General features: G+C 42.5%; 2 protein-coding genes across 3 annotated transcripts; one reads left to right on the top strand and one right to left on the bottom strand.

Moving 5' to 3' along the window:
• The first annotated feature begins 116 nt into the window (after nucleotides 1-116).
• Nucleotides 117-20,687, top strand: LOC117252069 (LHFPL tetraspan subfamily member 2a protein-like). Its single transcript, XM_033618742.2, has 3 exons — nucleotides 117-295; nucleotides 11,671-12,366; nucleotides 14,920-20,687. The coding sequence occupies exons 2-3, from the start codon at nucleotides 11,961-11,963 to the stop codon at nucleotides 15,174-15,176; spliced, it is 663 nt and encodes a 220-aa protein (XP_033474633.1). The 5' UTR covers nucleotides 117-295; nucleotides 11,671-11,960; the 3' UTR covers nucleotides 15,177-20,687.
• On the bottom strand, nucleotides 18,382-27,704 carry LOC117252441 (secretory carrier-associated membrane protein 1-like). 2 transcript variants are annotated; one of them, XM_033619328.2, is made up of 10 exons: nucleotides 27,566-27,704; nucleotides 26,366-26,446; nucleotides 26,024-26,137; nucleotides 25,878-25,889; nucleotides 25,457-25,568; nucleotides 23,858-23,986; nucleotides 23,337-23,496; nucleotides 22,853-22,954; nucleotides 22,644-22,761; nucleotides 18,382-22,040 (listed from the first exon to the last, which is right to left on the bottom strand). In XM_033619328.2, the coding sequence occupies exons 1-10, from the start codon at nucleotides 27,620-27,622 to the stop codon at nucleotides 21,879-21,881; spliced, it is 1,047 nt and encodes a 348-aa protein (XP_033475219.1). In that variant the 5' UTR covers nucleotides 27,623-27,704; the 3' UTR covers nucleotides 18,382-21,878. The 2 variants fall into 2 exon arrangements, with proteins under 2 accessions (XP_033475219.1, XP_033475220.1); XM_033619329.2 differs by lacking the exon at nucleotides 25,878-25,889.
• Between the last annotated feature and the right edge of the window lie 24 nt (nucleotides 27,705-27,728).

The following is a 27,728-nucleotide window of genomic DNA, read 5'->3' as shown; positions in this document are numbered from 1 at the left end:
GGAGTCGCGGAATCCAGGAACTCGTCATCATCTCTCACATCATCTCTGCAACTTTTCTTCTTCTTCTTTCTCTCGGTCATACGGAGTGGGGGAAGGGAAAGAGGGAGGGAGGAGAAAAGAGGACGTCAGATGGTAGTGGGATGGCTTTATGTGAGGGCAGAAGGAAAGAGTCCCCGAAGAAAGGAGACTCGAGTGAATGAGCGCTCGGGCCGCACCGGGAAGAGGAGCGGCGATTCAAAACAAAGGACAGCTTCTTCACCTCTGAGCCTGCAAAATCTCTCCACTTTGACTTCAAGTGAGTAGAAAACAATGCGACAGGGACACATAATGTGGTGTTTTAGACACTGTTTTCACACATCTCCTCTTTGGCTTGAAGATATGACTCAGAAAGTGTCATTGATGAACAACTGGGCTGACACACTCATGCAAGACGTCTTTCAAAGGTTAAAGTTCCTCTAACTTATTTAATATTTTTCTGAGAATCAAGCTTTTACTTTCAAACAAGTGTTTATTGACAGCTCTTATTAAGGAGTTTAAGTTTGCATGCTCCATTGATTCTGGTGCTGAGGCAGCCACCTGAACCCAGCTATTTTGTTGAGGGATGTAGACTGAGAGAAGGTGAGATATCTCCAGCTGCAGCTTTGTGTTCAGGTACAACATCTGGCAGCAGTTTGACATCACAGCACAGTGCCTTATTAGACACATCACCTCCACCAGAAGCCTCACATACAGCACTTTTTGTGTTGTTTTTATTACTTTTATAACTGTCTTTGCACACATGCCCACTCAGCAGTTCTCTCAGTTTCTCTTTCCACCACAAGCCCGTGTCCTTGAAGTGCAGGGAGGAGGTCCATCCATGTGTGAGCCACCCATGGAGCTCTGCGCCTGATACACACTGCACAGAGAGGGGAAGTGGTGCTACATCATAAACTAAACAAAACCAGGAAAACGTGCAGTGTTAATTCTCGCTGAGTTCAAGGACAAACCGTAGTGAAGTGATGAGAGGAGGGAATCAACATCTCTCAGAAAGTACCTAAAAACGTTTATACTCTTGCAAATCTACTTTCTTTTAACATCCAGTAAAATTCCAAGACTTATTTTACGCTGCACTTATGCTGTAATTGACTTGTGATTGCCCTAACCTGCCTACTTTTCCTAGAATGAGTTTTGACAACCCCCAGACGACAAGTGCAAACTTGTTACGTGTCACTGGATGGAGCTACGTGATAGTGATAGCAGAGGGAGATTTTTTTCCAGTTGTAAAAAGCTGTGCTCGTAAGTGAATGCAAAAAAATGGTCTTGACAATATGTCAGATGGATCTATTGAGGGTTACAAACTTTAGTTAAACTGGAAGCTCTGCCTCTTGTGTTTTTTTTTCTCTTTCTGTGCAAATGTGCTTTGAACATCAGCAGAAAGTTGTGAGACAAAAAGGAATTTTTGTGATTTATGAGTGGATGTAAGAAAGAATAACACTTAAAAGACACAAACAAACCATACAAATAGTTTTGTATAAGTTATCCTGTTAACTACTCACTGACAGTCTGGAAAGGATCATGCGTTCGGCTGTGTGTGTGTGAGGGTGTGTCTGTCTGTTTGGAGTTAATCTCGCACACTACTGGACCAATCATCCTAATTTTTTGTGCGCACATTTATGACTGTATGCCCAAAGATCTCACATGGTTGCAGTGATTCACAATTTTTTGAAAAACCTGTTTTATTGACTGTCTTATACCGTCACTGACTGCTGACTCCACACTCCTCTTGAGCAGCCAGTAGAGGCCACAGGTTTTCCAAAAAATCTGCTCAGCTAAAAGCAACACATCTTACATAGTCTGGTGCAGCCGGTACTTTGTCCTTTGCCATTGCTAAAAAATTGACTTCCATAGAAAAGTTTGGTCTCATTTTGAAGCAGAGCAGCTGCTGCTTCCATACCCGATGTGTTATGATCTGCTAAAATTAGGCATCTTAAGAGATGTTATATTCGCCGCCATTTTGACTGTTAGTGAGCTGGCCAGGACAGTTCCACCTGCCGCAGCTCTCAGTGTCCCGGCTGCAACTTTGTTTTGTTCTGTCATCCGCATTGTATCATACCACACTGGGAGCATTTCAGAAGTGGAGTGTTTTGCCCGATTTTGTAGACTTGCAGATTTTGTTGATTTGGTCATTTTTCCGTCATAGTTGTGCTCCTACGGTAAGTATGTAAGCAGGCTGTGTAGTTAAATGGTTTCTTTTTTGTCTGTTTTAATTGTTGTTATTTCCTACTTTGTTGCACTGTAGCCTACAGATGAAGTTAATACCATTGAAAGTCCAGTTGTTTTCTGAGCTTCTGGCAGCTTCTTAAACACGTCTACTGGAATTAAAGGATTGTCTAGAGTGGTTGCGCTCAGCACGGGCAGTTTCCCTGGTGGAGATCTGCTCTCTATTGACTGCACTTGTCCATTTGACATTATTGCTTATTGTAGATTTGTTTTGATTGATTTAGGTTGTTTGATGGATTCTCTTCCTTCTAGGAGGCCACTGAAATTGCAAATTATCATTAATGGATCTTAATATTTACAACAAACAAACTGATCTTCTGATGTGAAATCAGTGAAGTGCCCCTTTAATGGAAGAAAGTGTGTTGCTTGTGCCAAATTAGTTTGTTAATGCAGCGGTCTCATGTCGGAGAGGAAGACGTGTAATTGCACCAACAACCAGATTTCACAACAGTATTACCACTTTGTGGCAAAATAGCGATGACACAATGTTTGTATTGATGGATTACCTATCACTAGCATGTGTCAGCAAGTTTTCATGTTGTCGCAGGAACAGTGGGAACCAGTAGCTGCCCGGATCTAAAAACTAAATTAAATGAAGTGATAGGAAGTATAAGCAGCTATCAGTTGTTCGTCAATGTGCAAAGAATACCTATGAGGTCCTTCAAACATCTCACATCATGAAAGGGACGGTGTAGAGTTGTTAAGAAAGAGAAGAAAGTTTGTGTGTTCATCCATCATCTTTGTAGAAACAAATGAGAGAGCTGAAGAAGTGAGGGGTGGGGTGGTGGTGGTGGTGGGGGGGGGGGCAGAGCAAGGCCATGTCATTCCTGTCTTTGTGCAAGTGAAATGTGAGGGTCACTGAGGGGCTTTGTGCGTCAGAAGCTGTGGGGCCACCACAGAGTCAGCGCGGGGAGTGAGGGGCCGGGGTGTTGCACAGATTGAATAGGTTAGGGGCCACAGCGGTCTGTCTTTGAGAATGAAGGAGTGCATTCTGGGCCGACGGTGGCATGTCTTTGAGAGCCGGAGAGTGAGTGAGGGGGCCGGTGTCGGCATGTCTTTGTGCGGCCTTTGTCTGAGTTGAGTGGCACCAGATGAAGAGGGCCGACTTTATTCAGGCTTTCTGGCACATGCATGCACAAACACATGCGCACAAACGGGCTTGGCTCGTACTTTCCTCTGGGGAAGTCATGCGTTTTGATGCAATTACACCCTGGACGAGTGAGCACAGGCTGGCACCTTTCACGGTTTATGGGTGTGTATTTGTTTTTATGTTTGTGCGTCAGTAAAGTGGGCTGTATTGTTTCAGCACACTGTTGGAGGGCTTCTCACTGTTGACTTGCTGTTTACATTTCGGGGCCTCTTATTGTCATTGAAACCTCAGGCCCCCTGGTTGTATTTGAAAGCTCAAACTGCTGGCACGTCTTCACTCTTTATACACAGTCGGAGAATAACATTTAATGGCTTTTTACAGCTTGGATTGTTTTATAGTGTTTAATCTAGGTCTGTAAAATAAATCTAAATTAACTCTGGAGCACCAAACATGCATTTGATGGCCGCCATCACTCACTGGATGAAGTTAATGAGACACAAGTTGTGGTGAATGCCTATCCATGGGAAACATTTTCTCCTCTTTCATTCGCTGTTTATGGAGGGCTACCAAAGCAGTGGCTCACATGGTTATGGTTAGCAAGAAAGAGTTTCATGACGAGAGCAGCCCGGGTTATTTCATAATATCTGGGATGGTTGAGAAAGCTTGATGTAAATCTTGTGTCTCTTTGTATGTTTTTTGCATGAGTCACTTGTTTGCTATCTCTCTGTTTGTATCATGCTGTGAAAGCAGGTGGATGTTTGCCTCCCCTAAGGCTACGGGTTTCAGGTGTGACAATCAAAGGGAGTCATAATGTACAGCTCATTAGTTTGGTGCGCACGTTCGCTCATTTTTGTCCAGAAGGCTTTGTTCTCGCTTCACCTCTGATGGTATAGTCATGGTTTGGGTTTCACAAGTTCACAAGCTTGCCTTTCAGACCAGGGGCAAAGAAGAGCTCTCTGTCGATCTGTTGTTCAGTACATGAAAATTTACAAGGAATCACTGGAGGGCATGGGTGTCTCTATTCTGGCTAGGTGTTATGGCTTGCCTGCTGTTGCATCATTTGCTCCGCCATGCCAGGACAAAGTCTTGATGAAGACTTTCCTTGAAAATTAATAGGCAGTTGATTGAGAAATCGAGAGCTGAGGGTGTAGTTTTATCTCCCATTGTGTGGGAGGTGTACATTCAGTACTCAAGCTACAGTGCTTCATTCTCCCTCGCCTCACCTGGAGCTCGGCTGCATTCTTTTATGAGAGTGGGATATGTTTGGTCCTGCCCAACTCTGACTGGTATCATACTATCTTCATATCTCTAAGGGTTTTGTATTTTCCTGATTCCCTGAGATTAGGTGTTGGAAATTATAAGATTTTATTGATACTAATGCCATTATTGATTCAGAGGATCGGTCCAATTCTTTCTGGGTGTAAAAAAAAAAGGAGGCCTACACGATTTTTCTGAGGCTGAACACAGCGTAGATGAAATGAGATAATATTTGTACAGCATTTTTCGTAGTCAAAGCAAAAAAATCTACCAACCCTGCCCGCGTGGTGCTAATGTTATTATAACAGATGATATTTACCCTCTGTAATGGACGTGCTGCTCGGTTGGGAAGCAGTGAAACTCATGCGTAGAGGGTCTAATACTTGGCATAGTGTTGGGTAGAACGATGTTTGAGCATATTGCTGGTGTGTCCAACCTTACTTGAAATTGTCATTTACAGGCATTACAAGCAACACTGAAAGGAAGGAAAAAGGAAGCCACGCTTTGGACTGTTTCTTCCTCTACACCATAAATCCTTCTTGTGTCAAGTTTCCAGCAGCATAGACACATTAGTTTGACGTCATTGCAAAGTGAAACTATCAGAAAAACTTGCCAGCATTGATGAAAGGAATTGACAAGCTCAGAAGCATATGATTTTGATTCTAATATAGATCTCAACTTGGACCAGTTGTCCATTCACATCCCTATCTCTGGGTTTTTTGTGTTCCAGATTCTCGGAGATACAGAGGGGAACTAGACCCTCATCAGCAGCCTGTGCTTTCCTCAGTGTCCACATTTTGTTTGAGCATCTGTGTAGCCCTGAAAATGGTGAAGCAGCCTCTTTATGTGGTTTTGGTTTGAGGGCCTTCCTCCTGGCTGGTCCAGCTGCATGACCAGACCAGACCAGGCGCAGCAGCTTAGGGAACAGATTGCCTTGGTTTGAGGTTTCTGGTTCAGGATCAGTGCGTAAAGAAAAAATGAGCTAATGGAGTCCTCCCAGCCCAGATCCACTGGGGGGTGATCTGATCTGGGTGGGTGATCCGACAGCTCAAAGACGCTTTCCTAAACAGGGACAGGCTCGTGCCATTCTAGATAAACAAAAGCATTTCCATCATCTCTCACAAGTTTTATATTTATGTATGGAATTGTTTCGGCTGTTTCTAAACTCTTTCTAGAACAATCTGGGTCAACTGGATCTCTCAGCCACCCACCTTCAGTCCTCATTCACTTTCACTCTCTAGAGCAGACTACAGTGGCCAGCACTCATTACCTCAGCACCTTGGCATGTTACCAGAGCCTTTGCTGATATCTCAGACCAATTACTCTAGATTTACTACTCAGCGGGCTCCTCTAACTAACGGCCAACTGACTGACCCACATTTGCCTCATATCCACGGCTACGTCCGGGGCCTTGAAAGGGCTCGTCTCAAACTGATGTTACGCTTCATTAGTAGAAGTTTTATTGAGCATACTGGCTGCTTGGCCAACATGTTTTCACAGCCAAACGTGTAGTCCACATGGCTGGCTGTCAGCCCGTGGATTGTATTTTTTGTAAATTCCACGAGAGAAAGTTTGTCTCATAGCAGCAAGGAGACTGTTCATGTTGGCTCGCTGAATGAAGGATTGGAAAACTGTGTGTGAGTTGGCCTCAGACCCTCACGACATGCATATAATCTTGTGTGGCAGGCTTGGTTTGTGTCAGGACAGGAGAGCGGTGTGGGAATGAGCAGGTCCAGATCAGATGCAGAACCACGTTATTGCTTTCATCTTGTAGCATTATCTCCTGTATCATCAGTCAGGCTCAGCATCGCGGAGGATTCATGAAAGAAGCATAAGACCCCATGATCTGTCAGTGTTGGTGATGATGTGTATCTATGACGGTGACTCCACAGGCGCACAGAGAGCTGCAGTAACAAAGATCTGACAGTTTGAAGATACATATCTATCAAAAGCAACTGGGAGGCAGAGACCTCTCACCCACAGCGCCTTGATCGCCCAGGTTATGAATAAGTCATAATTCGAAATGTGTCTGATGTGCCGTGAAGTGTAAAACGCTTCTCTCTCTGCGCTCGCACAAACACACAGAAAATCCTGACCTTGCCCGAGGCAGCGCTGCTCAAGCACTTTCCCAGAAGTCTGTTCAACAATCAGCAAACAAGCGGAAAGTATTCATCAGTTTCAGGATGTAGTGACCTTTCTGCTCACTAAGATACACTGCAGCATGCACGCATACACAAACTCAGTAGAGCTGCATGATATGCAGAAAAGAACTTAAAAAAAAATCATATAGACAGATGTTAGGATTTGAGTCACGATTTTAGTTTGAATGACAATTTTTTGCATTTCATTTTTACTGAAGAAGAGATGATGATGGAAATTTTGCTGATGTCTGTTCTAAAGAAAACATGTTCCCTTACATCTGGAATTTATTTTTTAGGCCAGCTGCACAATGCTTCAGTTATAATGGTATGTTGGGACACATTTTACCATCCATCCATCCTTTTTCATCCGCTTATCAGAGGCCGGGTCAGGGGGCAACAGGCTGACCAAGGTACTCCAGATGTCCCTCTCCTTAGGAATGCTTTCCAGCTCTTTCTGGGGGATCTTGAGATGTTCCCAGTCAAGATGAGATATATGTTATCCCTCCAGAGTGTTTTGGGTTTGCCCCGGGGCCTCCTACCAGTTGGACTTGCCCGAACACCTCTAATGGGAGGTGCCCAGGAGGCATCCTGATCAGATGCCCGAACCACTTTACTTGACCCCTTTCAGTGCAAAGGACCAGCAGTTCTACTCCAAGCTCCGTCTGGGTGTCAAGCTTCTATCTCTAAGGCTGAGCCCAGCCATCCTAGGAAACTCATTTGTGGTGCTTGCATTCACAAGCTCATTCTTTTGGTCACTTCCCAAACCTCATGACCATAGGTGACGGTTGGAATGTAGATAGACCGGTAAATCGAAAGCATTGCCTTCCAGCTCAGCTTCTTCTTCACCATGATGGTCCAGGGAAATGCCCTGCCAAACCGCCTGTATATTTCACACTCCATGTTACTCTCACTTGTGAAAAAGACACCAAGATACTTGAGCTCCTTTGCTTGGAGCAGTCCATCTCTCCCAACCCGGAGGAGGCTATCCACCATTTTCCAGCAGATAATCATGGCCTCATACTCAAAAGAAAAAAATATTGTCAGCCAATATGTTGCATTTGAACAGTAATGATAATCATTTGTAGTACCCAACAAAGTTGTTATCAGGGGTTCTTGTGGGTGTTTGAATCACTATGTTATTGTCAAAGTACTTCCTCAAAATGCTCTGCACTTTACCCCACTAGAAAAAGTCCCTTCACCTCCCTCCGAGTGTCGTCCTCGGTGAGACTACAGAGAGCCATGATGAGGTACGAGCGAAGAGATTTCCTGTAAGAGCTGTGGGGAGATCACACAAGGTGCCTGCTGACTCCCTTAACGAGGCATGTTTAGGCTCCATCCCTGTAGTTTAAAGAGGCAGAGCTGCTAATTTGAGGGCATTGTAGTCTCAACAGAGAGCCCTGTGCCTGGCCTGGATGGACTATAATCAGCTCTAAACAGAGGACTCCACAGAGAAACTAAAACTGAAGCCTGGGTGGCTGGAGAAAAAAAAAACTCATGCAAACAAACATGCAGCACCTATGTTTATTCAGGATGCACACACTGAAAAAAATGCATTTCTGTATTGTCATGGTTGCTATAAATAGTGGTAAAACACTGTCAATGTGGTGAGTCAGGCTAAGCAAGTGCTGTTGTGTGAAACCATTGTACCTACTGCAGAATGGAAACTGTGATAACAATAAGGAGCGCCATTGTTTTGTGAGGAGGCCTGGAATAAACTCAAGGACTGTAATAGAACAAGGCGCACCCCAAACCATCCTCAAACTCATAAACACACTTCAGATACCTGATGATAACATACTTTTTCTGTAATTTCCTGGAAGTAGGATCACAACTGCAAACATGTCTCTGCAGACATTCCTTTTATGATTTTTTTTTTCAGAAACCTGTGCGCGGATCGACGGTTTAGATTGAAAGAAGATAGGATGACATATCTCCCTCACAATGCACGTCTGTGCCTCAGAGGCTGTCAGACAGACACTGATGCTTCCTGTTTGCTTCCTGTTTATTTCTGCCATTTCCCTTTTGGCTGATATCGTATACTGTGTCGCTGTAGCTTCTTTATTCTGCTGCTACAACTTTCAGCTCAGTTGAAACTGAAATTTACTCCCTCAGTTCATCTTCATGCTGGGTAATTATATGTAGGCAGTGTATTTTGGCTGAGAGTTCATGAAATCTCTAATTAGGATGCAAAATTGTGGAATGAGGATAAAGTTAATTTTAAGCAGATACGTGCTTCTGAAATTCTGCTCAAGCAAAGTAGGTGGAATGGGACGAACTTGACTGGGAATGTTACAGATAGGCATCACTGTCAAACCTGAGACAAAGCAAACCTGAGCACAAACTTGAAGGACACCAAACCTCTTCACTTGAAAACACAACCATGAACTGCAGACATGACTGAATCCTGCTGAACTGAATTACACCCGCATCTTAAGTGTTTCAAATCTCATAGCTCCACTCCTCAGATGTTGTCACGCCTGTGACTTTGTTATTATGACCCAGATCTGCTGGTTTCTACTCGACCCCGACCTCAGATGAATCAGTCAGCCTTTTTTAGCCGCATGAGATAATGCTCTTATTTTGTGGCCAGGGAAATGTCTGAAGTGTTTTTGCCTTGAACTGACTCAGATCGTATCAGACAGTACACAGCATCAGTGTTCATTCCCTGCAGACGTGCTGGGATGATTTACCATCCTGAATGGAGGCAGGCGGGGAGGTTACGTGTAGCCGAATACCACATTCATTCACCTCGGGGCATGAGACTGACTTGTAACTCTAAATGAATGTTTTTGTGCTGAACTTTTCATCACCAAGCAAATGACACATTCAGCAAGAATTAGAGCGATAACATGACAGAGCAGTCCACTGTTATCAGATTAACGAGCCTCCGTTCCCTTTTATGTGAAATTTATGAATCTATTAGACTGATACACATTTAAAGAGCTGCTTCACCTAAATCCAAAAACCTACTTCTCACTTACCGCTAGTGGTGTCATGCAATCCAAACAAATGTTCCCAGATGTTGAGATATCAAAGAATTCTTCCCCCAGTCTAGAACAATGGAGGTGAAGGACAATTTTGAAAAATTACATTGAAATATTTCAATGGCAACTTTTGAAGAAAATCCTGTTATGATCCTAATCCACAAACATCACTCTCAACAGTTCGACAGGATTATTTCTTCAGTGGTACTCCTGAACTCAAGGATGAACTAAATAGAGTTTTATGGTCAAAGGTCAAAGGTCACTGTTACCTCACAAAACACATTTTTGACCATAATTCAAGAATTTGTACGCTAATTATGGCAAAATTGCAAACAAATGCCGAACAGGATAAAATGGTGAAGTGATAATGTTTACATCCAAAAGGTCAAAGGTCAACTTTGCTGTCACATACAATCCCAAGGTGGTAATAGTAGTTTAAATATATTTTTCAGGAGCCTGTCTCCAGAACTTTAAATCGCCCACATCTCTGATCTGCTCAGCATTTCAACTGTCCGTAGGTAAGGTGTTGTGCTTGCTAAGGGCTGTTTTCCCCATTGGAGAAGCCTTCGACCAAGCTTTGTAGGTGGGATCGGGAATAAGGACATAATCTTTGTGTTCCAGAGCCAGTAATATAGTTTAATTTATTAAAAATAAAGGCAACAGAAGTGGACACAAACATTGCAACAAGAGATACGTACGTCACCTGTTAGGTCAAAACAAAACAAAAATAATCCCCTCCTCCACAACAGAATCACACAATGTCAAGCTGAATACGTGAAAATGCTGTTTCAGTCAAGCTATCAGGGTAAGCATGATGAATGAAGTTCTGTTCGACTCCATTGTACTGGGGCGGAGGCCTGAAATCTCAAAGACGGATATCTCAAAACCAGTTAAAACCAACAGTATCTGCATGGTTAGATACCACAAGAGATAAGTTACAAATACTCTTTGCAATGTGGTTGAATTGACCCGTCAACCCTTTCTGACTCCACCAGTAAGATCCACCAAGACAGCAGAGTTGACCTCATTGTGTTTAAAGCAGATCCCGCATATTTTCCTGTGTGTATCATACTGCTGGATCATGACCTCAGAGGGCTTCTGAGAAACCTCGTTGCTCCCATGAGGCCGCGGCTGCGTCGAGGCCAGTGTGGCCACAGCAACTAAATCATAACATAGCAACAGTATCACAATCACTTTGATTGGGACCTATACACGCTTGCTCAACACTTGCTTGAACAGTGACTCACACACATGTACACAGGGTTGAGAGCTCTTAAAATGTCATCTGTTACAGGTTACAGTTTATTTGTAATCAGGTTTTGATTGCTGTTGAATAAAGAACAAAGATTTTTATTCTGTCTGCACTTTGAATGGTGAACTGAATGATGGAGCTCCAGTTGGTGTCGTGTGTGTGCTCACCACAGCAGCGAGGATCCAGCATGTTTCACTTTGTGTTACTGTGAAATGCGGCATGCTGTAACAGAGCTCTGCGCTGATCCATGTTGACAGCTGCTCAGTGGCAAAACACACAAGGCTTCTGTCATTTTGCAGATAAAATCAATCACACAAAGGCCCAGTGATCGTGAGTAAAATGACGACAGTTTAAACTCTCAGTTGTGTGTGTGTTTATTGAGTGTGTGATTCATCTCGGCTGTTCCAGCAGACATCTGGAAGTGTGGCTCATGATACACTCACAGCTGGCTGATAGTGAATGTGAAGGAGCGCCCTGTGGGACGATCTTGGGTCTATTTGATGACAATGGTACAAATAAGACATCCTGTGGGACAAACACAAGAGAGCTTCATGATTCATAGTGGATGGGAAATCAGTAGCCACTTATCCTTCTTACATTAAGCCTCTCTTTTCTCCTCCTTCGCCCTCATATACGTCAGTGTCTTCCAAATATTTATACAGATCCTGTGTGTCTCTGTGTCCGTAGGTGTGCTTTCAGAGGGTATCATGGCTGAGGGAAGCTGCTTCGGTGCATTGTAGCTGTTTGGGATGACCAAAGCCGGACCTTGCCTCGAAGAAGAAGAAGAGGGGAAAGAACCGTGAGGAGGAAAAACATCTGCTCAGTGAGGATAAGATCAGAACAGGGAATGTACCGGACTGTTCTCTTTGTAAGGAAAGGAATTTAACCTCCCCAGTATTAGTGCTCTGTCAATTTAAAGAGCTTCAAGAATTTTGTTTTTATCATTGGTTGTTACCACCTCAGAAAGATTTAACGCCATGTGCCATGTTATCGTAACATGCCGCTCCATGCTCTGGACGCTGCTCAGTATTGTAGTGGCCTTTGCTGAGCTCATTGCCTTCATGAGCCCAGATTGGCTGCTGGGATCTCCTCGTTCCAGCGAGAGCGGGGAGGGAGTGGACTCCGGGGAGTACCGGCCGTCTCTCGGCCTCTACAGCCGATGCCTTCGCGTCGGGTCACGGGGGATAGGGGTGAGCTGCGGGCCCTACGCTGGGACGTTTGGGGAAGTGGCCAGTGGCTTCTGGCAGGGTGCCATGTTGTTTCTGGCAGCAGGGATGTTAGTGCTAGGAGGAGTGGCTTGTATCTCAATCTTCAGCCTGTGCTTCCAGAGCATCCTGAAGAAGAGCATATTCAACATCTGTGGACTGCTACAGGCTATTGGAGGTGAGACATCTATCTGTGTGTGTGTTTAGTAGGGCTGCCTCAGACTTAGAATTTTCTTCGTCGACCAATAGTCGTCATTTAGGGCTATTAGTCGACTAATCACCTGCATGTTTAAGATATTAATTTAATTATTAAATTATATATTTTGGGCAGGGCAACAATGGTTTGAGTTGAAGGTGTGATGATCCCACACTTTGGATTTCCAGTCGTATAGGTTTTGATTTATTTTGACAAGGCACAGCTCCTAATAGAGTTTCACGTTTTTTTTTTTTTTTTTATGCGACTAAGCGACCAATGAAATCTTGCTGACTAATGACTTGAAATCAGAATTCACAGGTTTCAACTTTCTGATATCTCTTAAAGATCCCATATTGTCAGGTTGCCAAGTCTTTTTTAATATAAAGCAGGTATAGATGCTATAGAAGTACTGTTCAATCCACAGAGAAATGCCCACTGTACATATTCAGAAACTGTGACTTTAAACAGGCAGTCAGGACTTCTGTGAAGTTGTAAAGCCACTACTATACTGTGTCAAACTTGAATAATAAACACTCTAAACGAGTCCCTTTGTATTTCCTGTTGTAATGCAAGGACAATACAAAGGAAGGAATGGTCATGATGAAAGTGAAAGCAATCAAGGAGCCAGACTTTGGTGCCAGTTCTATTGAAGTCAATGGGGCGGACACTGTAAATCACACTATAACCCATCATATCTTTGTCGTTTTAACTTTGAAAAATCCTTCCACCAGATTCCACCACACACATTACCTGATGCTTACTGACATTTTTTAATCTAAATATCTAAATATGCTTTCCCAGTTATTGGTCTCTAAACAGACCATAGCTCTGTCCAAAAGAGGCTCAGATGCAGCTGATGGACAGAGTCGTGATCCGTTTGGAGACCAATAACAAGGACCATATTTAGATTTAAAAAAAAAAAATCAAACATCAAATGTCAGTAAGCATCACTAATGTGTGCTTTTCAATCTGGTGATAGGACTCTTAAGTCAAACTTGAAACAACAACACAACTGGCACCAAAGTCTGGCTCTTCCAACGCTGTCACTGTCGTCATGACCGTTCCTTCTTCAATATTTCCCTTGTTGTAGGTGTATGTGAATGACATCAGCTGACAGGAAATAAACATGGTCTCAAGCTGTTGCCTAGTAATGTAATTCCATTAAAACAGTCTATAAAGATAGTGTGTGCTGGTACAGTCATTCCATTTGGCAACATTAACAGAGCACGGATGCTGCCAAATGGAGAGGTGGAAGACCCGGATACACTGACCAATCAGAGCAGACAGAGCTTTTTCGAGTGTGTGAGTTTAAAGAGACAGGTGCTAAAACGGAGCGTTTCAGACAGAGGGTGAATGCAGGTATATTCAGACAGACAGAATGAGTAAAATACAACGCATTTTGAACATTAAAGCATGTAATCATGTCCTTGTGGAACCCAAAATACAAGTATGAGCCTGAAAACGAGCGTAATATGGGACCTTTAATGTCAGACACTGAAGCCTGGGCTGTGTCTATAAAGACTGGTGGACTGTGGAACACAAGAGACAATAATAGAAATAAGTCCTGGGCTTTATTGTTGTATTCCTTTCAAATTCTAATATGTTGTGTGTATATATGTGCAAAATATTGTACTTTATTGTAACCATATCATAATGTCACGAAACCATACTAAATTAAAAAAAAGTCCTTGCTAACATAACACAGACAACAAGGTGAAGATCTGCTATGATTTCTGCAAAATAGAGGTCAAAGGGCAAATTGTTTGCAACAAATATGTGGTGTTGATAATGAAATTTGTAAGTCTGTTGCATACAAAGTATACATGGTGATTTCACCCTAAAAACAAGCAAAAAGACATATAAACAAATGCTCTTTTTTATTGCCATGCTTCCTCTGGGCTCACACGTTCAAAGTTGCCAGTTAAAAAGGAAGGAAACTGGAAGTTCCCACACAATGTGCGTCCTCTGACCCACATGTTCCGGTGCCTGAGCTCAGAGAAGCAGGGAGGAATCACTGACAAACTCAAGAAGCCAAACGGCTACATCTCATTCTGCAGAAGCTAGTGCTAATAATCTGGGATCTGTGAGTTTATTGTGGTCACACGCCTACACAAGCCTATTGTATGTTTTATAATCATGCTGCAGCCTTTAGGGAATTTCTGAGTCGCTGTTGAGTTTACAAGTTGGCAACATCTAGTGGCGTTCCATCAAACTTTTCCTAGTTGGAGGTCGGATATTCCAACCAGACCTCTCCAAGTCTTTTTGCATGTTACTACAACAATGAGCTCCCACAGGTGTGTTTGGCCGGACAGGTCTGTCAGGCAGGTAATCTATCATTGTGTGACATCACTATGGAAGCAGTCAACAGGGTCTTTCTTCTCACCACAAATCAATTGCTTGTCAGTTGAAAACTACACGTCTTCTTCACCAGAGTTGAGTCATCATGTTTGCAGCTGCACCAGGATCTGTTTGTGCTTTCCCATGTTTACATGTACGTGACTAAACCCATTGTCTCGTCGTCTGCTCTTCCTCCAGGCCTGCTGCTGATGGTGGGCCTCATGCTGTACCCTGCCGGTTGGGGTTCGGAGAAGGTGATGGGCTACTGCGGCCCCGAGGCCTTGCCCTTTAGGCCGGCTGAGTGCTCGCTCGGCTGGGCGTTCTACACAGCGATAGGAGGCACGCTGGGATCCTTCCTGTGTGCTATTTTGTCCGCACAGGCTGAGATTGCCACCTCCAGCGACAAGGTTCAGGAGGAGATTGAGGAGGGGAAGAGTCTGATCTGCTTGCTGTGAGCCTTCAGAAACAACGGGAAACTCCAGGAAATCATCGGTGGTGTAATTTCTCTTAGGTGGACGCTTGTAGATCTCAGTGGAGGAAGGATGGTGATTAATCTGAAAGAGTTTGTTAAGAACATACAAGCCTTGGTAAATGCTTTTTAAATTCTTAGGCATGGGGTTCGCCTACCTGATGATACCAAGACAAAGGCAAAAAAATTTCCCTTGTACAGCTTTGAGGCTCTGGTACTGCAGCAGGCTGAGGAACATTACCTGTAGACTTCTTCAATGTTTTTAACCAAGTTACTGTTTATTTTTGTAATATTTCTCGCCTTAAAAAAATACACTGTACTGGAATAGCAGGAGATTAGTTGGAGAAATTGGTAGTGGACAGGTTAAACACTGCCAGTCGCACAGTTTATAGGCTGTCATTATAATGTTCATTCACACGGTTCACCTGCAAACCTCAACAAACCACTGAATACTAGCAGATGTGTCCACTAAAACTCCCAACAACAGCTTGCATATGTGTGCGGAGTGCGTCTGCGTGTGTGACAGACATTAACTGCTGAGGTTTCTTAGCGTCCATATGCTCTGATTGTGCGGCACAGCAGGACAGTAAGACTCTCTGGCTGACTTCACATGTGCCACTTAAAGGATTGTTCACTTTAAAGGGAGTTTCCCTTCTCATACAGATTGTTTGTGGGTCCCTTGCAGCTTATTAACCGGCAGAGTGTGTGAACAGAGCAGAGCAGGAACAGAGCCTCGCCATATGTTTCACTGTGGCGAACTTTCGTGAGGGGATGTTTGCTCACAGCAAGATAAAACAGGCTGCACCAGAGCTTATCATGGCACACCACACAGACTAGATCTGGCTTTGTAAAAATGTCCGAGACGCAAATAAGTGGGAACATTTTCTAAAAGTGTTTGTTGAGCCTCTGCTAGATGAATGCAAAATGGGTCATCAGCGTTGCCATGATTAAGGCAGACCTCTTTGGTACTTTTGGAGATCGCCTGATATCGTGTTTTGCACTTGGCCCTTTCACATCGCTTCATATTTTGTACACTTGTTTCCATTTTCCCCGCCACGCTTCAGTAAGTTGCTGTAAATGTAACATCATGTGATTGCTTTTATTCATTGTAGATGACATGTGCAATAATTCAACTATAGTGTGAGAGCGAGTGGATCGAGAGGATGTTTCTAGTCTGTCTGTGCTTAAATTAATATGTTGAACTGTCGGCTGTTTTTGTTACATTAACAAAAGAGCAACAGCATTGTGGCACATTGTTTGATGCTGCATGTGTGTGAGAGGGTGATATGTGTGAGGAGTGATACAGTCTGTACTTTGTACTCTAATAAACCAGGCCTTCTTTAGTAATTCTGAGTTTTACTAAGCTTTGTTTTGCTTTGATGTGCAGAAGTTCTTTCTTCCATGTTTTCTTTCCTGAGACTTCCTGAGAAGAAACACTGACACCTAGAGATGGAAAGTAGACAACGCAGAACAGGAACTTAAACCAGTGCTTCCTAACCAGGATTGGGCTGGGTATCATTTAAGCCCTCTAAGCAGACTCAGGGCAGTGATTCAAGCTTATTTGGGTGTATATGAACTCAGACCCCTCAGAGGGAGGTCACAAGACTCTTCAAGTCCACGGTGCAGTTCACTTAACCTGTCTTTTGAACACAAAGCTCCAGGTTCTCTTTGCTCTTTGGCATTGTATTTAACCCTCTAGATCACATGCTATTGCACTAAGACGCTTGAAACCACAGACAAAACCATGTCAGCCTGTAACACTTGCAAAGACGCAGGATGAGGAGTGGTCTGGTCCACAGAAGATACAGCACTTCTCCAGATGTGGAATGTAGAATACATCAAATGGAAACAGTCTACAGCACAGAAACGCTGAGTTCACCTGAAAGCAAGTGGCTTCATAACTGCACTGCAAGTCACTTCAAAGTAAAAACAAAACTATGTCAATATATATTATATATAGGCTATATTGTGAACAGGAAGAGGACTGAGGCCCCATCAGAGCTGAAGTTGACCAGAAAGAGAACTGAGTAGTTTTTCAAATGGACTGACAATGTGAACAAAAAAAAAAAAAAAAAACTAAGTCCCTTTTCTGATGGTCCACTTTTTGGTGCTCTTCAGAGGACTGCGTTCAATTTATTTAAAAAGGACTATATGTGAAAACACCCTAAGAATTACGAAACCAGTACACTTAAAGTGATACTGGTATCAGTGGAGTACCATCACCTGAATGTAAGCATTCAGTTGGGTAAAATGCCACCAGATGCCACAGGTGTGTAGTACCGCCACACTTTTGAATGTTTTGGTGGCATCTCAGCACACTAAACTTCAAAGTACACTGTGCTCGACTTCACCACACCACAGACTGCGCTGGTTGTAGCAGCAGCAATCACACCTAGCATTAAATCAAGGAGCGTCTGTGGAGATTGGCTGTGAGCAGAACCATACAAATTGTTTTTTTTCAATCTCCTGGTACAAAAAGGATCAAATGGAGGAATTGATTGACTGAAGAAGTTTCAATACTACGTGGTACTGGTTATTTCGGTTGATACCTTAAAGCAGGGATACCCAACTTGCTTTGCCACGGAGGCCACTTTGGCAAAAATGACAGTCAGCCAGGCGCCAGATACTGAACAAACATTAATAATATATTAATGTTTAGCCTGCAAATCTGTCATGGTGTCACAGGGATTCTCCCCTGACACTCTTTTTGATAAACAAGCTCTGTTTTGATGCTTATTAATGCACTTTGGCACCTTAAAAAATCCCACTGTGAATCAAATTGTGTTTTTCTTGTGAATTAGAAAATGGTCCCTTCAACAGGTTTGACAAGATTGGCAAAGAAAAAATGTCAGTAATAATGAAAGTAAGGTCAGGTATCAGATATCAGTGGGCCAAATCTGGATGCTAATACTGCCAAGTTTTTATTTTGTCAGTGCTCTTAAACCTGCATCAGCATCAAGTTTTTGGTTGAACTACTTGCAACTCCTGTGCGTCCACAAACTACGACAAGGGGTCTTGTTATAAGTAGACATTGCTTGATTTTAAAGGTTTACAAGGCTGGCTTATAACACTGTCACAATCCTTAGCAAATATTTGGCAAGGGCATTTGGTTAAAGGAATTTTTTGACAATAATTTACACAGATAAGAAGCCGATAAGTTACATAACTTTATAAAAACAAGTCAACCAATATTTCTTTCAAATTTTATTTCATGTTAATACCATAAATATACAAAACTCAAACTATTTCACATGCAACAAAGGCCAGACAAGAGTGCATTATGTTATCTTTTTTTTTTTTTTTTTTTTTTTTTACATGTGATTGATGATGGGGATCAAATTTTCAACTTTACAAAATGTACAAGTGTCCCTTTTGAATGAGTTTCTTCTCTGATTCAGCGAAATAACATGGTCACAGGTCAAAAACACAGTTTTGTGTCAGCAGACTTCAAATACATCGTTCCGTACTGCGGATCGGCTCGCCAAAACACATCAAGAAATTACCCACTGTGGCATGGCTTCATGTAACGACTGTTTAAACCTATAGATACATGGGAATCATGTGGGTGTTTGTAGCAAAGAAAAGTCGTGTAATATTTAAAGTAAAACATGGCAAGGGAGCACGTCACGAACCAAGATTTAAAAACAAATCTATATGGACATTTGGTAGATTTCTCACAGCTTTTCAGGACATAGAATAACACTTGAGGGAGATTTTTTTGTCCTTTTTTTGTTGCCTTTCATACCAGTCCTTCACACATCCTCATCCACACAAACACACCTCTTGCAGGGTCAAGTTGCAAAGTCATTGAACACTTTTTAAATCTAGCTGATAGCTATGATCATGTCATTACAAAACCACACAAACATAATACATAATGTAAAATCAAACCAAACAAAATTGAAATGCAAACGACTTAAATTACGCCATAAATAAAAACAGGTTTGACTTTTTCCTTTAAATTCAACGTAAAACAAGAAATGTGCAATGAATTTAAAAACATAATATTTCCAAACAAAAAAATACTGCCGAGATGTAGACTGATTATTTCACAACAAACTACTGACCTTCAACTTGGTAACACTTGCAGGAGTATTTCATCCACGATAATGCTCAGTCCGTACATTTGTGATAAAAGCAGTACCAGTCATCAGTCATCGATTATGCACGCCGTCACACACTCACCACCACTATGAGAGGTGCTAAAGCACGACACAAATGTAACCCACCTCCATATTTCACTTCAGCGACAGTAGTCTGTACAACTTAGTTCTGAATAACACTGTTATTATTGTATATAAATTAATGTATCTTAGTGATATCACTGAATGTGCATTAAGTCCTATCCTCTGTTATCTTAATGTTCATTTGGCTATGAAACTTCAGATGCCAGTAACATTAACAGAAGAAAAAAAAAAGTCTGTAAAAATGCAAACGGGCTGTTAGTCTATGTTGTGTACATATACACAGTGTCAGTGTTTTTACTATTTCATGTATGCAGGTTAATCTCTAGAAAAATCAAATTTTTCACCACTGTCCAGGTCATCGTCTGTGAGAAAAGGCCGCTCACTTCTCTCAGTTCTTCCTATGAATGAATGATTGAATGAATGAATGAATGAATGAATAGTGTGTGTCCTTTTCAATAGGAAACATGACAGCAGGAGTCCACCACCAAGTGGCGCTCCAATTCATAGCAGCGTTAGTTTTTAACCAAGTGAAGGGCTACAAAAAACAACTGAGATGGAGCCACATAGTAGTCTGTTAATGTCACATATACATGAGGGGAAATTAGGAAGTTTCTTATGTTGTACCTTGTCTTTAGTGAACCTGGGCCCAGTTGTTCAGAAAGAATCTGATCAGATTTGGGGAATCGGATTGGATCAAATCTGCAAAACGGGTCATTCAAAAAAGATTCTGAAATCAGATTATATCACATAATCCAGTCTTTTTCTTTTTCAGTTTTGATCTGGATCAAACCTAACCTTCAGTACGTGTTGTTCAAAATCAGGATCATCCTGGTCCCAGAAGATGGGTGGATTTCAGCAACAAAATGTAATTAAACTTTTAAAATGGTCAAATATTTATGACTGTATTTATATTTTGCACTTTATTAGGCTATCAACTAAATACTTACTTTCTTACTGATACTGACAGCTATTTGGGGGATTGTTTTATGGGGATAACACCCCAAGGCTTCAAGTTACAATCTCACATATCTGTTTATTCTCTTTGGCGACACTTATGGGGATAAGTGGTAATTGCAGGCTGCCTACACTGTGATATGTAGCCTCTTTTAGTGTTTCTTAGTGATCTTGAAAAGTCTGTATCTGGATCAGGGTGATCCAATCCAATGTTGCTTTGAAAAAATGGCACAAAGTATTTCCAATTTCCAAATCTGCATCATTCTGACCCAGATTAAATTCTTCAACAACTGGGCCGAGGCTATGAAAGCACATAACTTAACTCTTCAAGGTCTGTTGTGAGAACTGGTGACCCTACTGACCTGGGTGTTTAGTGCATCTTCACAATTAGATCCAAACATCGTCAATCAGTTCACAGCCGCTGGGACATGCAATAACTTTACAGCTCACGTCTCACAGAAACCCAACCGAGGGAAAATAAGTAGGCGAACATCCTCCCCTCAAAACCAGCCACCAGCTGTAGCCAGAGAAAAGCAGACAGTATGACTCTGCCAAAGAAACCGCTACCGTTACTGTGCTGAACATGCATGTCGTTATCATGCTGTCAAATCTTAGGAAGCCACGGAGATGCTGATCCAGCCCACATTGCCAATCAAAGTAGCACACAAACTGGGAATAACTGTTCAACTGACAGGTTTCACTGGAGCACTGCTGGGTGCTGTAGGCGGGTCCTTAAATAAGAACATACCGACATATTTCTACTTGGATGATATTTGTCTCAGAATAGAAGCACAGATGTAGGACAAGGTACAATTTACCTTTCGGATGTCAATGACTGAATTCTTAAAAAAAAAGTGAGAGCCAAAGTTCTCTTAAAGTAAAGTACACATTCACACGTAGGCCCAGGCAGTCAAACATACACTGTACTTTCCGTATGTGACCGAGACAACAGAGCTATGTGCAAAAACACCATGATCAGATTATCACTTTTCATAACTGTGTACTGTATTAACCAGGCAGGAAGCTGTTTGGAGGTCATCACCATGACAAAAATAAGGTATGCTAGAACTGCGAACCTCTGCCTGACCTAGGATAACCTCGAGGTGACAGAAGAACAGGGAAAGCGGAAGGAGCGAGTGAGAAAGCGTGAGATGAAATCCCACACACTCAGAGCACACCTCGAGTCACTTAGTGGATGTTTCAAGGGATGTGAGCAGTCATCTGACTGAGAAGCAGACAGAAAGAATGTAGGAGAGTTTTTTTGTTTCTGAAATTTGATTTCAAGTGAAGGTGAACAACTCTGGTCACTTTATCTGACTAACTTCTATGTTATCTCTGGTCTCCGACTCTTTGCACTTTTTAAGCAGGTGCAAGTGTGTGTGCAAGCGAGTGTGCAGGGCAATCTTAGCATAACAACATTCATAAATAGAATCAATTTGATCTGAGAGCCTGTGGAGCCAGAGTGGTGCATCTTCAATTCTTGTGTGTGAATGTGTGTATGCTTGTATGTGTGCGCGTGTGTGCATGTACGTGTGGGTATGTTCAGTTTATGGCTGAGGTTTGAAGGCCCCACGAGCAGCATTGGTTGCAGCATTTGCTGCGGCGTTGGCGGCTGCAGTCTGAACGGTCTTGTTTGACATGACCCCAGTTGCAAACTCCTGCTGAGCCTTCTCGAAACTAGCACCAGTGGTACGATACAGTGCATGCACCTGGGGAGAGCAGAGAAGAAAATTAGATGGATTCAAGTCAAGTGATTTAAAGACCTGATTAAATGAAAAATACATTTTGTCAAAAATATGTTTACATCAACGCCCTAAACTCCCACTTTTTAGAGGTCCAATCAAATGTGAAGTATGTCATTTAAATCCTTAATGTGACTGTACACTGCTGAAATATTCAGTTTCACTGGAAAATACATCACAGCACAGAAGCTAAAGACGCTCTCACTTTCGTTTCACTGGGACTAAATCAATTACAAGGCCTTTCGCAGCACTGAATGATTCATATGGCTCACTTCCTGGCTAATCATAACTCTGACATTTGGCTCAACGTAAGCACTGAATAGTTATGACGCACAGTATCCTGTTTATTCCTGCCATCTTGATAGTGCGGCTTGGACCCACATTTCCTGTCACTATCAGTATATTAGTCAGTGTACGTCTGTCCACTCTAAACAATCTAAACATTTACTGATAGTGTTTAAATTGTTTGCGTCATTGATAGGTTTTTAAAGAGGTGCTAGCTATTGCATCTCAGGTAGAGACTATTAAACACAGCAACTGGCACGTAGGAGCACTTTGTGGTTGTCGTACCTTTTTAAACATGATGAGCGAGCCCACAGACAGTGCAGTGAACAGGGCTGCAATCAGCAACATGATGATGCCCACTGGGATGCTGGTGTTCAGACCAGTTAAAGCTGCGATCCAACCGCTGGCAAAACAAAACAATGACAATGTGAGGGAACTTCAGTGCACACTATGAGGGGTACAGCGTCAGTAAAAGCACAAAATTATATATTTACCATGTTCCCCAGCCAGTGATGCCAATAGTTTGTAGAACGTGAACTCCAAACTGACAGATATAGACGAAGAAGAAGACAAAGAAGCGGAATGAACTGTCACTCCTGTGGTGGAGACAGAGAGCAAGGTAGAGAGAGAGCTATTTAGGGGCAATAAAATAAAACATTTTGTCCATTTCTATCACTAATTCATCTGTCATTAAACATGATTTCCTCGTGAAAGTCTGTCTTGGCACCCTACCCATGCAGAAAAAAAGGGAATTTGTAATACTAGAGTTAGAAAACGGCCAGAGGATAAGAATGAGCTCCTATAACCTCAAGAAATAACAGCAGTTTCAAAGTCGACTGCCCACCTGTTTTACTGGTTTCATACTTAGAGCAAATACGGCCTTTTGCCTTATCACACAATGGTTGTCCACAGAGAGACGTGTCTCTGCTTCGTTCAGCTGCTGCTGAAGGCGGTGTAATCTTCCATGTATCTACTTACCTGAAAGCCCCATAAAGCGGTCTGTACCAGCAGACGAATGAACAGGGAGTGAACAGCAAGAACCATAGCATGGCCAGGCCAAAATCTACACCGCGAGATGCGTCCACACAGAACCAGGCCAGGCAGCCGAACATGTTCACAAAGAGCGTGCCTGCGTGAACTGATAAAAAAACAGAAATAAAGACATTTTGTGCCATTTCAGTACAGGCACATGACAAATTATAATGTCTGCTCAGCAAACTAAATAAAAATCTCTTTGTTTTCTAATGTCTTTGTGATGAACGAGTTGACAAGCATGCTTGATTACAAACTGGCTCAAATTTTTACATATTTTTTTATGATTCTGTGGTGAAATATGCTGCAGAGCAGGTTGCTTCTTTTGCAATGCAATGTGTGGGTTCGTCTTGAAAACCCAGGTGTTCTGAGGATCGTGGACCTCTGATGGAGGTGTGAGACAGAATTAAAATAAATGACAATGAAGGTAACTGCCCTTTTTGGAGGCTGTCAGATGATCCACTTACACATCCAAAGGTTGTACATGATCTTGACGGTCTTTTGGAACTCTACAGGAATGTCCACTGCGATGTCATGGTAGAAACATGGGCCAACGGGGAACTTCTCTGGCAGGGGAGGCCAGTTGTTCTTACGCCCTGTGTGGACAAAGACAACAATGTATAGATGCTGTGATCACTACACCTGAAATCAGTAAATGTAAGGTATGAGTGTGAGTGAATATTTTGATGACTCTGATTGGGAACATTCAGCAGAAAACCTACTCTATGTTTGTTTTAAAACTGGTGCTAGCATACTCTTTCTAATCAGAGTTATTCACAGTTTCTAGTTGCCTTCTGATAATGTAAGCCACCGTGCATGAAGCTCAAAGATGCTTCTCCTAAATTTTCATTTCACACAGAACGACCTTTTCTCTGCTGGAGGCTCACAATTGTACAATAAAAAGTAAACTGCTGTGTGTCCAAGAGGCTGGTAACCCTAACATTTATGACAGAGGTATTTCACAGAAAATTTTAATTATTTTAAATGGAATTCCTCAGCCCCTCCCTCAAGTCTAATCCTTTTGTGCCTCAATTCATTTGCTGATCATAGGAATGATCAGACAGATTTTTATGGCCCTCTGCACCACAAGACCAGGAAGCGGGGAAAACAGGGATTCATATGTCTTGATTGCGGAAACTATCTCTCGTATATCACGATCATCTATCATTCTCGCTAATGAACAATCTCTCCAAAATAAAACAGATGATCTGCAACCCCATGTTCAATTCCATCATGGATTCAGAGATGCCTATTTAGAGGCAATCAAGGACACTTGGATGCCGAACTGTCCATTGATGGTTTGGTGCACCTGGTGCATCTAGAACTAGATATTAGTGGTACTGGCAAATCACAAGGCGAAGGGGTTTTTCTCTACAGGAATGAGCACTGGTGCAAAAGAGACGTGCCGTACACAACAGATGATGAACTCTTATCTGTGTCTTTGTGCTCCCCCTATTTACCCTGGGAACTCCCCAAAATATTCATCACTGTAGTGTATATCCACCCATGTACTCAGGACACCTCCTCCCCCTTACTGGACTGGATGTTCTTTTATGTACTGTAATGTTGCTTGCTATAAAACAGATTGCCATCTGGGGACAAAATAAAGTTGAATGCTGAAACTGATCATTCTAATTTGCAGCAGAGAAAAAGCCCGAACAATGCTTTCCCATAAAGTTTAAGTTTGGTTCACACAACCATTATGTATTCATTATTTCTACTCTAAAATAATACTGGTTGAAATGTAATTAAAATTCCAAAATCCATGGTGTTATAAATCACTGCATATTATTAAATAAAATATAATTAGACAGACAAAATGCTTCATTATTATTGTATATAATATATGAATCAGAGAGTTATGATGTTACAACTGGTTGCATAGTTCCAGTTGTGACAACTATCACAACTGGAACTATGCAATTATGTTCTTGCCATTGTAAACCAACTTCAACCAACTCAACTTTCTGAGTCTTAAAACTGTCATGAATCTAACTTTGATTCAGAATGACCATTTAGATCCTGAGGTTTATGCGGTAAGCAAGTGAATGAGGTGACCGACTGACCTCCCGCAGCTCCGTGGGACTGTAACTCTCTCTCCCGACGATCAAGCTCTGCTGCTTTCTTCTCCAACTCCTCCTGCCTTCTCAACAACTCAGCCTGAGCACGTGCTTGGTCCTAACACAGACACAGAAACTCTCTTAAAGTTCACTGACAGGAGTAATGATATCCAGTAAGGTAAGTAATAAAGGTGTTTTTCCACTCAGGTAAGCTTAGAGGTGTGCTAGTTTAGGAAGGGGAAAAAAGGTTATAATCCTAAAAGCAATCAGCTGTTAGCTCACTCGTCTTCTTCAGTTAGTAGTGAACTAGCTCTAACACTGAACAGCAAGAGGAAAGCTACATGTAGGGACAGGGCAACAACTGAATTCACACTACTCAAGACTGTGACATGACAGGTTAGGGAAAGCATCACATGTAAGACAGTACCTCATTACGCCGCTGTTGGGCCATCAGATGAATATATGAAGAACAAGAGGAAATGTGAACCAAAAACAAAGACAGAGAGTTTTTGTACATGTGCTATAAAACTGCAGGTGAGTCAGTATATATAAAGATGTTATTGTGAGCAGTACCTGAGCCTGTAGCTGTGAGTAAGCCGGCGGCTCTTCTGTGGGCTTCATGATGGCAGGCTGTGTGTTCTGCTGGACAGGGGCAGGAGTAGCTTTGGGGGCATTCCCAGGGGCCGCCTGTAAACCAGCATAGACCTGCTATATTAATATTTGTGCAATCAAAAAGATAGACCCTGAATCAAAATTGTAATTAGGCCACAGTCATATTTTGTCAGTGAAATCCTTTGTGACTGAGAGGTGGAGAAAGAGAGAAGGAGGGTAGTGGATTAAATGAGGTCAATGACTCAGAGGCACACAAACACATGCATGCACACACTCATCGATGGCGACACTAGTTAAGCTGACCGTTCTGGCGTCTGTGAAGGGGTTATACTCCTCCAGACCACCAGGAGGGGCAGACCGGGTCACCTGCGTCACTGAAGGATCCTACAGGACAGAAAGGAGGACAGAGAGATTTAGAGGGGTAAAAACTACAGCCACAAAATGAAAAGCGTATTTATTGTTGTTGTAACTTAACCTATTATTTGTATGAAAAAACACAGCTGACCACACATTCGCTGGGTCTGTTAATTTCAAGTACGGTGGACATAGAGAGTAGGATGTGCATGCAACACCATGTGCCATTAAGAGCCAACAGTTTGCAGGTATTTATTCCAACCAAGACTCCACCCACTGATTAACACACCTGCAAGTAGGGGAGGGACTTAACATTTAAATCACGCACTAGGTGTCCTGTTAGGGTGCAATCAACAGACTGTTGGCAGGAAAGGTAAGATAGCTTGCAAAGGAGAATACACTCCTCTGTGCATAACTGTAGCACAAAGAAACAGCTTGATGCCTGCATCTAGCCTAAATCTTAATGTTTTTCTAGCTAAATCGGTGTCCTAAGATGAACAGGAAGTCAATGTTTCAAGACAATATTAAGGTCCAATACTGTGTGCGACGTTTATGCATGCAGTGTTAAATGATGCAAAGTTAAGTTTATTTTGGAGCACTGCTGTGACTGTGTACAACTCCACCAACACGTTTAAATCCCCTAAGCCTGCGTCCAAGCGACATTTAGAGATGACTGTGGGCACACAATGCACCCAACTGATGCTAACAAGCCGGTTAGCTAACTTATTTACCAAGCTAGCAGGTGCCATCAAATGTTTACTGACGCTGGGCAGTGCTAGCCGGCTAACATCATGTGTCTTTGTTCTTAGTTGGCTTAAACGTCAACACAACGTTAAAAACACCAACGTCCTCAGCAGTAGCAAGATAGCTAATCCTTCACAGCTTATTTTACAAAGTGAGCAGCCATATAATGCGTCAGTGGTAAGATAAATAATGTGAGCGATGGTTAGCTCGTTATGCTACCTAGCCACATACCAAGGAAACGCTCAAGCTAGCTGTCAAGTTACTAGCTGAGACAGTTAGCAGGGATGCTAAAGTAACACTGGCCTCATTGGGCTTTGAAGCGTACATTAGCTAGCTAGCTAGCTAGCTAGCTAGCTAGCTAGCTAGCTAGCTAGCTAATGTTGGCTGGTTAGCTAAGTAAGCTACCTGAAATGGATTGCTGAAGTCCGGGTCTGCGAACGGGTTGCTGTCAAAGTCGGACATTGTACAGCCTTTCTAAAAACGGTTTCCTGTGTGGAAGAGCTCCCCGACTCTCAAGGGAAGGTTCAGTCTCCTGATTTGACTGCCTCTCTCTCTGCTTGCCTGCAGT

The sequence above is a fragment of the Epinephelus lanceolatus genome, chromosome 9, assembly GCF_041903045.1.
Source record: "Epinephelus lanceolatus isolate andai-2023 chromosome 9, ASM4190304v1, whole genome shotgun sequence".
NCBI lineage: Eukaryota > Metazoa > Chordata > Actinopteri > Perciformes > Serranidae > Epinephelus > Epinephelus lanceolatus.
Note: the sequence above shows the minus strand (reverse complement) of the source record. Positions and strands in the feature narration are given on the sequence as shown.